Raw genomic sequence first — 15857 nt, 5'->3', positions numbered from 1 at the left:
GGGCCGCACTGAGCGGCGGGAGGCGGCGCAGGCCGAGGCTGCCGGCCCGCTGCGCGGCCGCGGCGGGGAGGCGGCAGGCGCGGAGGCGCTGCGCGGCCGGCAGCGCGGAGCAGAGCGGAGCCCGGGCACAAGCCCTGCGCCTCGCCCATCCGCAAGCCTAGAGAAAAGGCACCGCGCGTCAAACGCGCGGAGCTACTTCCACCCCTGCTCCGACGGCTGTGCAGGTGTGGCTGTGATGTTCCGTGCCGCCTGCCGGCCCAGCGGCCCTTCTGCTCCCGGCTGCGGGGCAGCGGCGGCTCTCGCCGTCACGCACCCCTGCGGACGCGCGGAGCTGTCGGCGGCCGGGGCTCCCCCCCCCCCCGGGCTACCGTCACCCCTTCCCCGAGACCGCCGCTCGCCTCCGTCCACCTCCGGCCCTTCCCCGAGCTAACGTCTGCCCTCGCAAGCTAACCCGATGTGACGGATAACCAGAGGGACGGGAGCCAGGGCAGGCAGCAGGCTAAGCGCGCCTTTTTATTAACTTCCTGTAAAGTAATAGCTCCATTTTAGCTGTCACCCCTGTCAGACACCAGCCGCACAATAGCGTGTGATGGGCTCTCCCCGGCGCCGGCGCCGCAGGCAGCACAATGGAGCGAGGCAGGAGCCGGGCACGGCGAGAGCCGCGCCGAGGGAGGAAGGGAAGGGAAGGGGACGGAGGGGCTCTTCCCGCGAGCCCGCGCCCCCGTGCCGGGGCGGTGCGGCCGCGAGAGGGGCTCGCCCGCTCCTGCCTCGGCGCTGCGGACGCCGGGGCCGTGCTGCCGGCCGCCAGCACCGCCGCCCCCGCTCCGGAGACGCGAAAAGCCCGGCGCAACGGCGGCGAAGGGGCCCGGGGCGCCGCGCACGGAGGGCGACAGGCGCGGCCCGGGGCGAGCGCGGCAGCGGCGGCGGCGGCGGCAGCAGCGGCAGCAGCAGCGGCGGCAGCAGCAGCAGCAGCGGCCCCGCCGCCCCCGCTCGGCGCCCGGCCGCGCGGGAGGAGCGGAGCGGCCCCGCCGGCTGCGGCTGCGGCTGCTTGCGGGGCTCCGCGGGGGGCGGGCACATGCGTAGAAGCGGCTCAGCCATGCAAACACCCCTCACATCTTAAATGAGCTTCATCGAGCGGCCGCCGCTTCAGTCGGGCTGGGAGCTGCCGGGCGGCGCTCACACCGCCTGGCGGGCAGCGCCCGCCCCCGGGGGCAGGCTCGCCCCGCTCTCCATGGGACTGAGCGCGGCGGCGGCGAAGGCTCCGGGCTCGGGCGGCTTCGGCTGAGCGCGCCCCGCGCGGGGGCGCCGGGCATGGCCGCGGGCGGGCGGGGGCCGGCCGAGCCGTAGCCGCCGGCCACAGCGCCCTCGCCGGGGGCCGCCGCCGCGCCCGGACGCGGCCATGGAGCGCCGCTGACCGCCGCTGACCGCCGCCGCCGGGGCGCCGCGCTGAGACAATGGCCCTGCACAAACTCTGCTCGGTGCTGGAAGGTAGGAGCCGCGGGAGGCGCCCCCGGGTCCCGGCCCTTCGGCCCCCGCCGCCAGCGGAAACTTTTGCGCGTGGCCGCGGCGCTGCCCGTGGCGGGGCAGGGAGGCCGGGCGGGGGCGGCCGCCCCGCTGCTCCGGGCTGGCTGCCGCCCGCCCCCGCTCCGCCCCGCGTCCCGGTGCCGGTCGCGGTCGCGGCCCCGGCCGGGCGGCAGGAGCGGCCGTCACGGGCCGGAGCCGGGGCGGGCGCGGACGGACTCGGCGCCGAGCCGGCGGGCCGGGCTGCGAGCCGGCCCCGGCCCCGGAGCGGCGCCGGGCGGAGACGGGGGCCCCTGTCATCGGGAGCGAGATCTCTGTTCTGCGAGGTTTTTACAAAAGAAGTACCGGCGCGCGTGCTGCCCTGCCGCTCGGCTAGTCGGTCCCCTTTGCTTCTCTTTCTCTTGAGGCTTTTAAATCCTGTTTCTAACTTCTTCGGCTTCAGAGGTAAACAACGGAGCGGGGCTCCTCATCCAAGCCCGTCTTTGTCTGTGGTACTTATTTATCCAACTCAACAATGGGAGAAGGTTTTCTTTTATAAAATGAAGCTAGTTAACCTTGCGCCCCAGAGATGATTTCTGGCATTCTCTATCTTCTCTAGCAATATCTGTATCTTTTCTAGCAACGGCAGACTTGAACCACCAGGCATTTTTAAATTTTTCCTTTAGAAAATTTGTGAATGTCAGCTCGCATTATTCAAGCCATAGAGGCACCCTGTAGAAGGGAGAACTGCTTCTGATCTGTCCTCCCACAGTACGAAAGTTGTAAAGAAGTCTATTTTATTTCCACAACCCATGCAATCCCATGTTCTTATCCTGTAGGACAGATGTCTTGAGAGTTTGAATAAATATTTTTCATGTATTAGCATAGTAACTAAAAGATACTGGCTGTCAGTAAATGTCTACATGCAGGTATTAACCTTCTATTGTTTCTAAGCAATGTAAGAAAATAAGGTTTTCTCACTTTTTCTTGAAGTAACAGTCAAATACCCTAAACCACCATAAAACAACGATAAAATACAACTGACGTTATTGCTTAATTACTTTCTAACATGTGCATATTTAACTGCACTTCAGAAGTATGCGATTCCTGCAAATTCGATTATACAGGCTTTCTCCTGAGCAGACCTCACCCCAGTCTTTTATAAACACACTACAGAATGTCCAGTTAAAAAGAAAAGTCATTCTAAAGAAATTTTTTAATGATTTATAACATAAAAATCGCACAGAACCACTAATCAATAGCTGTTAGTATGCTAAATGCATCACTTGTCATGAACACAGAAACAACCTGTCATTACCTAGCATCATTCACTCCCTTTTATCTCCTCTTCACTAGAGAGAAGTCTTTATATAGTCAGATTATTACATCTAATCACAAAAAAAAAAAATTTCCTATCAATAGGCACATAGATTAATCCTAAAAGGAAACAATTCAGAACAATATTCAAAGTAAGCTTCCGTATTTTACAAGTTGCATACTGCGAGCTTCTTAAATTCTTTATGGAAACTCTAGCTATGGTGGTGGTAATTTTTTTTCTTTTCCTTACAAATAGCTTTGGATTGAAATTATTGGAGCGTTCTGTTTGCCCATATATAAAGAACCATCAACTTCAGTATATTGTGAAAAACAATGCTCCTTTTAATAATATTTAGAAACAATTTAATCGCCTGTTCTTAACATGAAATGTACATAAACATTTCTAGCATCCACAAAGATTATATTTTTGGACTACGTACCCCAGGGCAGAGACAGGCCCATCATATTCAGTTTGTGATCATTCACATTTCTTATCTTGTTCTTCCTCAGCTGTCAGTATTAAAGGCTTATTTAAATAAACATCTTAATATGTTTATTATTGCCTCCGTCCACAGTGTTAAGCAAAAACTTTTAAAAGTCTCACATTATGTACTGATGCCCATCTTGCATTGATTACTTGCTCCCATCCAGCTCTACCAGACAATAGTGCTGAGTGGAAGCGATGGTGGACCACACCAGCCCTGAGGTTGCAATACTACTGCAGGTTTCGTTGAAGTGGAGCCCAGCCAACGCCGGCCTGCTTTCTTAGAAGTATATACAAACTACTGTGTTGTTGTCTTTTATAGGCAAAGCTCTTTCTTCCCAACTTCAGTTCTCAATGAGATTTTAAACACCACTAGAATAATTTTCCTGTAATCCTAGCACAGCGTGCAAAATGCAAGCAGCTCTACAACAATAAGACCTTATAACCCTGTAGTTCATAAGAAGGAAAAACAGACCCTTTCTTAATAAAACCATGTTTTTATTATGCTTTGGAACTAAATATCTCTGTATTTCCACCGTATCTCCTATGCTGCCAAATGTGTTGGCTAAGAGCTCGCTCCTGTTCTTCAACTCTGCTTCTTCTTTCCTTCCCATGCGCAATTATTTGGTTTAAAAATAAAAAAAATCCAAATCCTAAAGTCAAATCCTGACTGTACATTAGTTTCAGACTATTTCAGTTATTATCTTGGATTAACATAAAAAGCCAGAAAGAGAATTCTGTGGTTTCTGCCCAGAAACTTCAACAAACAGCCAATACTAAAATAAAATACTGCTACCCTGGGAAGCTGACATCCCCAGCCTTCCAATGAGGTACAGAAATATTTCCAAATCTGGCAGGTTGCAAGAATGTGAACTACTATGATTAACTTCCTGCCATTCTGCTCAGCCTCCTCATTTGCATTTTGGCATGTTTTTAACAGCTAATTTCTCACAAACAAGTAGTGTTAGAAAGTAATGCTTGCTTCCACATACAAGCTAGGAATTACAGCCTCCCGTTTCCAAAATGAAAAGGTGTAACAATGGCCCAAGAAGCTGAAAACAAGCAGAGGAAAAATATAATTTAAAAATGTGTTCACGCTTTCATGATGCCTTGAAACCAAAAGTAAGATACTTTCTATAGAGGCTACGGTGGTCATAGTGAAGGCAGTATCAAGTGTAAGCCAGAATTTCTCTGTTTTTACTTAAAACCAGGCACTACTTATGACCTTTTCGGCAGCACTCAAGAATGCTAAGCACCAAACAGCTTGCACTGAATTAAGCAGAAGCAACTCAAGTAACTGTAGAATAGGTTCCAAAAAGCTGCTGTGTTATAAACAAGGAAAGTATTTGGTTGCTGTGCGTTATGCGCTTGCTATTAATGAATATACAAACTTGATATCCAAAACGTACCGTTCCCAGAGTAGCTGAACTTCAGAAACATTAATTCTGTAGCTTTCCTAAGACATACTTAACAATACTGCTAAATTTTTTACAGAACAAGTTTGTTCTAAATATATTAACAGAAAAGGTGAGTATATAAATCTGATACATAATTGTAGTCCAAGTACAGAGTAACACTGGATTGAAGCTAAAGGAGCTATTGAATTATTTATCCCTATCTAATGAAAAAGATTTTCTGTGTCTTCCCTAAGGTTTATTTCATGGAGAGCGATTAAGCAGAAAAATGACCCCCCAAAAAGAAACTTTATAGGCTATTCATCATTTATGAACCTGTCAGAAATTCACAATATAATTCACTGCAGGGATGGAGGAAGAGAGCTATTATACATCTGCAGTTGTAGCAGAAATAGCTCTTGTATGTGTTATTTACTCATACAACAAGTTACACATGTGTTGGTGGACATGCTCATCTGGACTAAAGCAAACGCTTACTTATAGTGTTGGATACAACTGGGGATCTAGCACTGCAAAAAAGCTTGCTGCTTTTCTGCCTCGCATATTCCAATTGGTTTTTTAATTACTTAAGCACTTAGAATCTTGGACAACTTACATAGCTTGCGACCTGTCTTCGTATATGACTGACAACTGCTACCACCAATTTGGCAAGTGATTGGGCTTCAGGGAGTGTAAATTTTTCAACAATAATTAGCAACTAACTTTCCACGAAATTTTTTCTCATTTATTTAATCCTCTCTGTGCTTCACTCCATTTTCTGGTATTACAAAGCAGATCCACCATGCAACAGGAAGAGACTGCCAACACATTAACAATGCCTATCACAAAACCTCCTTCATTAGCATACAATAAAATCCATGAACAGTCTCTTTTCAAGGGACTGAGAGTGAGGAGCTTGGAGATGGGGAAAAACAAAGATAAAAAACACCACTTCCATATACAAAGGAAAGCTGCTATTTTAAAACTAAACCATGTTACTCTTCTGGCAGAAGTTTTGCTGACAGGCATACCCAGAAATGGATTATAAGTAGCAGGATGTGGAGAAACTGGAAAAATAAAGCAACCTACGACAGCTTATATATTTCTAATGGAGGAAGGGATCCGAAATGTTAAATGTTTTGAGAAAACCTGGAGGGGGCTGTCACAGATCTGTCCAAGCATGAATTGCTCTGCAAATGATTTTGATCAAAGGGAAGTGGGAGAACTGCATTTACTTCTTGAATCAGTTGACCTGATTTTTCTGCAGAAGTACAGCTTCCCAGTTTGTTTCTTTGGCAATCTTAAAGAGAGAAATCCCTATTGGAAACAGCTGGGGTGAGATGAAACTGTTATATCTGAGCATAGACCTGAGTGCATTCAGACATCCTGCTGGCATGCTAAAAGCCTAACAAGATTTGGATCTCAGAGAGGAGCTAGAGTCTCTGTTAATAGCTGATGAAGCCTACTTCTGCTATCAAGCTTTTGAGAGGAGGATTAAAAATGGGTTGGCAGCTCCATTAGCATGCTCTGGGTAATACTTCCTTACAAACAGCTAAAACATGTCTTCCCTGATGCACACCTCCATCTCTCTCTGTTACAATCCTGCAGCATATTCCAGTATCTTTAAAAAAAACAAAATGTGGAAAATCACTGGAGCTGTTAATAGGTTAAGTTCTAGGCAGACAACTTAACTGTTCTTTGATACTCATTTTAACAATCTGCAAATGTCCTTTTGAAAACACAAGAAATTAGGGAACATATTCAGCCTATAAGAACATGTGGGATTCGAAAAGTGCTGTGTTTTCATCCTCAGCAATAAAATTGTTTGCCCCAAAAAAAGCAGCAACAGATGCAATACAGTATTCCTTTTATCAACTTGTAAATGTCACCAAATGCTGGGAAGAGAGAAAAATCTCATTCTCCTGGACTTTACAGCTCATCTGCTTCTGAGCTAAAAGTGGTTTGACTCAGAAGTGCACTTAATTAGCTTTCTGAAAGCAAAGGAGGTGACCATCCACTTAGAATTATATAAAATCCAGTGACTTTTTTTTTTAATCTTCCTGCACTCTACCTTGTCTACCTAAATTAGAAAAGCTTTTCACAACAAGATCTGTCAATTACTTTGAATTTGTGCAGCATCTAACACCATGGGACCCTAGACTTGATCAGAGTTCTTAAAAGCAACTAAAACACAAATACTTTTGGCCAGAGAATATGAAGGGATATAGTATCACAAATGTCTTCCCCACATTAATAGCTAAAATTGAAGTTTAGACATGTGGAAAATCATTGGATGTATGGGCTGCGATACTGCTATTACCTGTTACTGAAACTAACATTAATTTTAGCACAAAGGGCAAATTAGGAGCTAGGTTTAAGAACAGTATATAGAAAAGAATTCATTCACATAAGGCAAAATATGGTATATAATTAAGATCAAGCATTATTCTAGGCTGCATCTGCCAGAAAATAGTAGGCATCATCGCTAGTTTTTATAACATGCATGATCTGTGTGTTGCCAATTACTGTCTGTTTGAACTCTATGTATACAAGGTGCTGCCTAATCCAGGGAGTACAGCACAGACATATGACAGTGAACCCTGCTTTAAGCAATGTCTGTCATCTTTATCCCTAGGATTCCGACTACCAACGCACTAAGAATGTGTAATACTCTAAATTATTTTTGTTTTAAAAATTGGTGGAATGTTTTCACTTTTTCCTCAGTTCTGCATGACTACTTCCAACTTGCCTCTATGCTTGCCCTGCGCAGATTGCCCATCGTCATCACTGGAGAAAGACACTGCTCTCAAAGCCACTCAGCAAATCTAGCCTGTTTTCTCTGTATGTGAACATCCCTAGAGCATGCCGGAAAAGCAGAGGAAAGACATACGATACAGAGCTGAGAGCAGAACTGTATCCCATGAAATCTGAAGAATGCATCTTGCCAGAAAGTGCAAGCGTATGTCAAATTTGCAGCCTAAAGCACTTGTTTTTCTAAGCAAAACAGTGATTTCTTAATGTTGGCTGAGCACCCTATTACTATAAAAGACAAACTATCTTCATTACTCTCATTTTTAAAGAGAGATAGGAGCCAGTCATTTGTGAATCTCTCTCTTTATACTTCAGTAAACAAATTGAAAAATATTTTTTGTCTTACATTCATTTTAGAGAATTTTAAGAAACGCCAGCAAAAAAAATCTTGACTCCCACAAACAATACATGTCTTAGTACACTGGTTCAGGTGATTCTTTTATATTATTCCATAAGCCTATTACAACAACTAAGTAATAATAATGACTTGCAATATATAGTTAGTGTCTTCACCCTTAAAAATTTATACAGCTGTCTGCAGGCTATGCGATCTAAAGTATTTCATGCCAAGAATGGAGAAAAGGAAAAGAGATTCTTTTAAAAACAGACAGAAGCTTGCAGCTTTTTTAATTTCTAATCAATCTTCACACAGATAAAAACTATCAGAGCTTTAAATGGTAGTACAGAATTATGCACCATACTTCATGGAATAAAAGTCTGTAGCAAATACCAGATTCATGAATAAAAAAGCCCCTCTTAATTTGTCTGCCTCAGTGGCTATGTTGCTGTTTGCTTAATGATAGCTCTTCTACAGTGCAGATATCATGAAGTAGAACCTAACGTTACTTGGGAGAATCACTAACCTCTTTTATCTGTACAACTAAATGTCTGCAAATTTATAAGATCAGTCTCCCATATTTCAGTAGCCTGAGGATTTCAGAATTCTCACCACAGTCCTCCACTAAAAACAAAACAAACAAAACCACCCTTCTATCCCTGTGATATTCAATTTAGTCATGCAATCCCGCATTGTGCTCTTTTTTGCTTACATTAGCAAGCCACATTCAAACGGCTTTTTTAGACACTTACTCCTTCTGCGTCCTGTATCACAGTAGAATATGATCCTAATCTACATTTTTTTCATACACACTGAAGAACAACAATCAGGTCATCACAGTGATATCAACTAGGCTTTAAAAAAAAAAAAAGGCAGCAGACTACTGTGTCCCATTGCAAGTTCAAGTGCATTATAACAATTTCAAGTTCAGTTTATCAAAAATAACAGGATCAACATTACTGGTCCTTCTGAAAGTGCTACAAAACTTCCACTCAAAGGAGCTCAGTATCTCCTCATATCTGTTCTAATTGCCGTGGCTATGTCCCCGCGCCACACCAGGACGCTAGTTCAGCACTAGCTGTCCACTGCACCATCCTACAGCATGCATGTCATCTTAAACATCTTTCTTCCTTGTACTGACTTTACATAGTCCAAATTAGTCTTTGAGATTTGAAAATATTTTTTCAAGCAGTGGTGCGGATTTAGGACACCAATGACTCTATGCTGTTTTTTAAATGTACACAAAAGGCTGATGGAAGCAGTCCAAAAGGGTTAAAAATATCTTGGCTAGTTCTTCTTTATTTCCTTTCCTTTCATCCTGAACATTGACAAGCTTCATTTTCAGCCAAAAAGCTCCTGTTTACTATCCTACATGGTACTGTGTCATGTAAATGCACCCAGTTTAAGGCAATACTACCTCAGCACTCTCACAAAGAACAGATGCAAGTTCTCTCTCCAGCTTTTTGGTAGCAATGCCACAGAGATGAGGACAGCCCACATACAGAATATTAATCAGACACCTCTTTTCTTCATTTTACTATTACCAGGGATAAAAGCAATGGCTAAGGAAAGCCCTTAAACATTCAGTACCTAGGCTGCTTTGAATACATCTTAAGGATCTTTGAGAGCATGAGAAGGACAGGGATTGCTAGAGAAAGACAAGAGATGGAAGAGGTTAAAAATGAAGAGGAGAAAAAGGGCAGGGGGACAAAGAGAAGGTGGCCCATACTTATTATCCCCACTCATCCATATAACGTGACAAAAGGAAGACAAATACTCAGCCCATTTATCTGCTGCAATTGCCTGCATATCCATGCTGTTCTGCAGGAAACATGCACTGTTCTTTTGCACTTGCACAGATACACACAGCTCTGGACTATTTATAGAAACGGCATAGGCTTTAGTGAAAACCAATCAGATTTTTTAAAGTCCTTTTAGGAGGTTTGTTTCTGTATCTGCATCATTTCAAAAAAAGAAATCAGTGGATAGCATAACTGAATATCCATTCTGATGCTGTCTGTCTGTAGAAGAGAACACAATCATTGAAATAAACATAGAAGCCTACTGATATTTTGAAGACGAAAAAGGAAAAAAAAGGTATACCTAACAGTTAGCCATAGCAGACAGCTGTACTAGAAAAAAACCCAAACAAGTTTTTCACTGTTACTTGATGGTGACTAGCTGTGTCAATTTTGTTAGTCATGAAAATGTTTATTTTCCTTATACAGGGTTTCTGTGCTTTGCTTTGTTTAAGAAAAAAAGACAATGCTCATTTCTCATTGTGGGAAGTAATACAAGAGATTATAAGGTGGTGTAAATTGGTTTGAGATTGTTATGTCCTTGCAAAATAGAGGCTGGATATAACACATCTTTAAGTAAGATGAATTCAATAGACGAACATACCGACACATGATTTACATGGGATTGTGGAACTGCATTTGCTTCGGTGATAAAAGCTAACTTTAAAGCACTGCTCCAAAACTAACATCGGAAAGAACAGAGAATATACAAAGACAACTTTATAGCCACTATCAGATTAAGCAATCTCAAGAATATAAACACATTATAATTTAACACACCTAAACTTAAGTCCTTGAATTCCACAGTTTACACAAAGGGCCTGAAAAATAAACTGAAAGTTATTTTGAAATTGTAGCATTTATACTATAAAATACTAAAGATTCAGTCTCTGAAAATTAACGTCAATCATATGTCAATAAAGATGGGATTTTTGCTTATTTTGCTTTAATAACTAGAGACCATCCATAACTTGAAGATGAGTAACAAGTACTAGACAGTTTCCTCTGAGTAATGAATTTTCAATCTAGGGTGAATCAGCAATGATTAACCTCCGATCCTTTGCATTGGGATAATGACAATTAGGAAGTATTTCTTCTGTAGATTAATACTAATGAAAATATGGATATATCGCATAGATGGAAATTGCAAAACTAGCTAAATCTAACCTTACTGTCAAATAACCCATCCATGAAAATCAAATATGCTTCTAGGAATGTAACTATTACTTAAAAGATTCATATGGTATTTTGGAACACCCACAGTTGTGTACTTGCCTCACAAGGGAAAAAGCAGTTGGTGAGGAAGGTCTCATAACCATATACAGTCAGTTTTAATACGAGTAGAGAGAAGAAAGGGCAGCAGAAACATACTGAATAGAACAGACGTGCCAGATTGACCTTTTCAGGGACAGATTTTGGTTCTTTCCCTCTTTCCACAAGATAATATATCTATGCCAACATTACAGTAGCATTTCTATGAATTCAAGATCACCACAGTTCACAGTCAGTGCATGCTCATTCCTGCGCTCTCTAAAGGGCTAGAAGTCTTAATAGCAGTGCAGGGAAAATCACAGACAGAAAATGCCATTTCAGCATGAGCCTCTAAAACGCCTATCAAAGAGAGGGAAAAACTGGGAAAATAACATGAGCCTCTTGAATATGACAATAAAGTTCCTGCTGAAATCCTTATTCTACAGTAGTAAGGCCATGCCTGTCTGACTTAGTATGAACAAGTAAAATAAGAACATGGGAAAGCCCATACCAGGTCAAATGACAGGTCCATCTAGCCCAGTATCCTGTTTTTCACAGATATGTAAAAGCAGATACCTCAGGAAGGGCATAAAAAATGAGCAAATACATCATGATATTTCCCCTAAATACCATCCTAGACTTGCAACAACTTATGGTTCAGTAGGTTTTTGAAACAGAATTCTCCAGCCTTAAGTACGTGCATTAAAAAAAACCAAAACTTAAGTTTACTTTGAACATGCCACCTGCTAGCTTATCTGATAGCCCCAGTTCTTGCCTTTTTGGAAGAGGCAACAACTAGTCTCTCTCTTTTCACCATCTCCATGACACTTGCGATTTTATAACTTGTCTCATATCTCCGCTCAGTCAGCTTCTGTCCAGACTGAAGAATTCTAGCCTACTTAATCATTCCTTACATGGATGCTGTGTTGCCTTTACCTGGACCTTTTTCAGTTTTGCTCTATCTTCTCCAAGATACGGGTAGAGAATTGTAGATATATTCAAGATGGAGGCAAGCCACAGCTTTGAACAGTGGCATAATTTCATACCCTGCTTCATTCTCTGTTCCCTTCCTGGCAATCCCTAACAAATGATTTGGTTTTTGGAATGCTTTTTTGAGCTGATGCTGTCATCCTAAAAACCTCAATCCTGAATCATAATGATCAACTCAGAGCCCATCATCTTATCTGTGAAGTTAGAGTTTTCCCCTTGTGCCTCACTTAATATTTACCTATGCAGAACTTCACCTGCCATTTTAACGACTATTACACTCAATCATTCTTCATGGTCAGCCCTTATTTTTACTGTCTTAAATAACTTGGTGCCATCAATTAATTCTCTCACCTCAGTATTCACCCCTTTTTCCAGACCATTTATAAATACACTGAACAAGACATATTCCTGTGCAACTCCACTGGTGACTTCCCACCATCCAAAGACCTGACCATTTACTCTTGACCTCTCTTTCGTATTTCTTAATCCATTTCATTCATACCAAGATCTTCCCTCTTATCTCATTGGTGGTTATTTTTTTAAGAGCTTTTGATGATTGCTCTTGTAAAACCAGATAAACTACATCAGCCACGTTTTTCTTAGCCTCATACTTTGCTCACTTTTTCAGAGAATTCTGGTAGGTCTCTGGAGCATGATTTCCATTTACAAAGCTATAATGATTCTTCCTCCATATACTATATTTATCTGTGCACCCTCTTTTTCTGTTCTTCTTTATCTTTTTCTGGTAAAGGTGTTAGACTAACAAAGAATGGAGGGAGAGAAGGCAGGGAGAGAAGGAGAAAGAGGGTTGGGGGAAGGAATGTAAAAGAATCTTCAGCAGGTAGAATAATTTTACAATTCAAATCTAAAAAATGACAGCATGTGCCAACATGTGAGACTAACAACACACCAGCAAACCAGAGTGCTTGCAACAGTGTGCAAAGACTGTCAGCGTCCTAACTCCTGTCACTGCCCCGAGTACGGTTCTCCATCATTATAACCTGTTCTAATCTGTGTGTTTTCTACTACCACATTTGCATAAATATCCCTGGTGTTGTGGCAGCACCACTGCAATCAGTCTTGCAAGGACAATTCTACAATGATTCTGAAATCCCTTCAGGGATAAGATTGCGCAGTGTCTCCTGTGGTCCTGATTACTTCCTTATGAGCTACAGAAGTCTTTTGTATGCACGTTATGCATGTGGAGTTTTATTATAAATATGGTCCACTATAGCAGTCAAACATCATCTTTCAGGATATAATAAATATGTAGAAGGTAGATTCCATTTAATTTTCTAAAATGCTTATAAGTTGACAGATATTCTAGAAAAGATTCTTGAAGTCCCCTCAAATAATAAATTGCTACCCTCAGGAATGCTTTCTTAGGGAGCGTGGAAAAAGTACCTCTAGTAGACTTGAACTGCACTGGTGCCCTAAAGCTGAAATTAAAAAAAGCACATTAATTAATAATTTTTGGATATTCTGTTTTTTTCTGTTGTTGGTTAGTGATAGTGGGATTTGCATGAATCAGGACTGCAGAAGACGGTCTCTAATTTTTGTTTGATTACTGATGTTTCTCCTGTCCAACTTTTCTCATCAGTGTTGCTGGTAACAATTCTTGTAGTGGAAGGGATTGCCGTTGCACAGAAGACACAAGGTACAGATTTGGTTTGATGATTTTCTTTCAAAAAATGCAAGAGGTTTATAATTTTGATTTAAGCAAAGTAAGTCAGAGAAGGTATTTGCATTCAGGTACTAATAGCTCTTTAATGAAAAAAAATGAATTTCAGTATTTTCCATTTTCCCCCTTATTTACTGCATTTTTTCCAACTGAACAGGCCGTTGAGTCCCAAAGAGCATGGAAGTTCACTCACCCAGTAAAAATTCTAAGGTTTTTAGACCTTAAAGATGGGAGGAAAAAAAAAAGAAACCCACTGCAGAAATTCACATTTTCTGTATCTGAAAACAAGCTTTTCAAATAGTCCACCCACAAACATTTTTGAAGCCAACACCTCCTGAGAGAGGAAGGCAACAGTTTCACAAACCTTATTTTCTCATACGTGGGAATAATCCATACACCGGAGAGAAGAACTCCTTGAACTGACACCTACAGAATTTTCTTCAACAGTTTCTGGAGGAGAGACTAAGGTTTCACCCCCATAAACCAGAAGGCTGCCAAGATGCCAGTGAAAGGCGATATAACCTACCAGAGGCAGCTAAGACTCGCTTCAGCACGGTCCTCCTTCTCAAAGGTCTCCATGGAAAAACTGCATAAGTATCAATAACATTATGAGAGCGTCCCTTGTGAGATTTAGGAAAATCTAGCAAAAATGAAATAGCTTGTGTCTCATTCTCTCCAGTTCTGCAGATATCAAAGAGAAAAGTCAAAGATACTTAACAAAAATGTCAGGGAGATCACGCTATTCCCAAGCCCTTTCTCCATGGATAAGGAAAACTGAACTAACAAAGCTCCTGCGTATGGTCCAGTGTGGCACACTAGCTTATTAAGCTGCATAATCTCAGCCAGGGATCATATTTCTCTGTACATCTGAAAGAGAGCTTTTATCTTAAACGAGACCCTCAGTTATCAGTGCAATCTATTTACAGCGAGTAATTTTACTTCATTAATTACCATTGCTGTATTTAGTGTATTTATTATTTAGCCTTTAGTATTCTAACAAATTACTATAAAATAAATAGCTTAAGGGTCATGTACTTCAGCATACTTTGTTACCAGCACCAGAAGTAGTAAATTCTTACAAATCTTTTGAATCATATATACATTGGGATGGAAAAGAAGCAGGCCATAAAATAGTGCTGCTATATTGCCAGCCACTGTGGCTATTTGACTTAAAAACAGAGTCAAGAATTAAACTCATTTGGGTAAAATTACTTCCTCTCTTCCCTTCCTAAGGATTACTGTACAGATCTGACACTCCAAAACTGTGATCTCTTCAGGATATATCACATTGCTAATTTAAACAAAAGAAGATTTTGCTAGCTAAATAGTAAAAGTTGGCATATGTGGTAAGAGGTTTTTCAACCAAAACAAACGCCTTTCTTCCTTTATAGACTGTTGTTCTAGATAAGTGTTTTTCTTTGCAAAATCAAATTTGCCTAGAGACATTTGATCATGATTTTTTTTTTCCCCCTTAAGGTGGGCAAAATATTGGAGTGAACCGCGTTCCTCCTACCCAGTGTGATAATTGGGTACGGACAAGTAATGGAGGTCACTTTGCTTCGCCAAACTACCCTAACATGTACCCACCAAATCAAGAGTGTATCTATATCTTGGAAGGTACAGGCTCCATTTCTGTTTTGTTGTGTTGTAATCTTACTGTCAAGTGGATAACACTGAACTGTTCAGATTGTCATTTTACTGTATTACCAAGTAATATATAGCCATATTAGTAATATAATCAGTTCTGCAGTCGTTTCGTTGAGAAGCTGAACTTGCTCTCCAAAGTAATAACAACAAAAGAATAGAAAAGGCAAGCATTCAGGAATTAACAATATGGAATAAGACATGTCTCTCATCTAGTAAGAGCCACATCAAGATCCACTCTAATCTATGAAGGCACAGAACTAATGAGATAATTAAGCTATGATTTTTATCTTACTATCACTTTCAGCGTTGCTGATAATAAACTGCAAAAGATGGTTGAAGACCATCTTCAGCGTTTAACAGAACATACTGTATTGTTCTAGGCCCATCTCACAGGCAGAAAACCTTTATGCTGTCTTTTCTTAATAAAAAAAGACACATTTGACTGGCACCAGAACACTGTACTAAAAATACACGGTTTATTAGCACAGCTGAGGTCACTACTGAAGTTATGTGACAGGGACAAAAAAAATTCATTAACAGGAAAAAGCACATTCCAATGGGAGTATCCTGGATAAAGACCGCAAGACCTGGGACACTAGTTATTTTTTTCTCAATAATTAAGATGCATCCAAAAAAACACTGAAGT

At 42.0% G+C, this 15857-nt stretch overlaps 1 protein-coding gene and 1 long non-coding RNA gene across 10 annotated transcripts in view; one reads left to right on the top strand and one right to left on the bottom strand.

The window, feature by feature from the left end:
• LOC138068462 (uncharacterized) overlaps positions 1-15857 on the bottom strand; it is a 115742-nt gene that overhangs the window by 41181 nt on the left and 58704 nt on the right. The gene's annotated exons all lie outside the window — the stretch shown is intronic.
• The window catches only part of NETO2 (neuropilin and tolloid like 2), a 30822-nt gene continuing 16314 nt past the window's right edge, over positions 1350-15857 (top strand). The window contains exons 1-3 of one of the 2 annotated variants that reach the window (XM_068955976.1): positions 1350-1488; positions 13484-13540; positions 15041-15181. In XM_068955976.1, coding sequence (XP_068812077.1) covers positions 1455-1488; positions 13484-13540; positions 15041-15181 — 232 coding nt within the window. In that variant the 5' untranslated portion in view covers positions 1350-1454. Of the gene's footprint in view, positions 1489-7614; positions 7655-13483; positions 13541-15040; positions 15182-15857 lie in introns of those variants that run through there. The other variant, XM_009678328.2, reaches the window with a different exon arrangement.

Source organism: Struthio camelus, chromosome 10 (assembly GCF_040807025.1).
Source record: "Struthio camelus isolate bStrCam1 chromosome 10, bStrCam1.hap1, whole genome shotgun sequence".
NCBI lineage: Eukaryota > Metazoa > Chordata > Aves > Struthioniformes > Struthionidae > Struthio > Struthio camelus.
The sequence above is the reverse complement of the archived record's forward strand: the minus strand, read 5'-3'. Positions and strand labels throughout refer to the sequence as shown.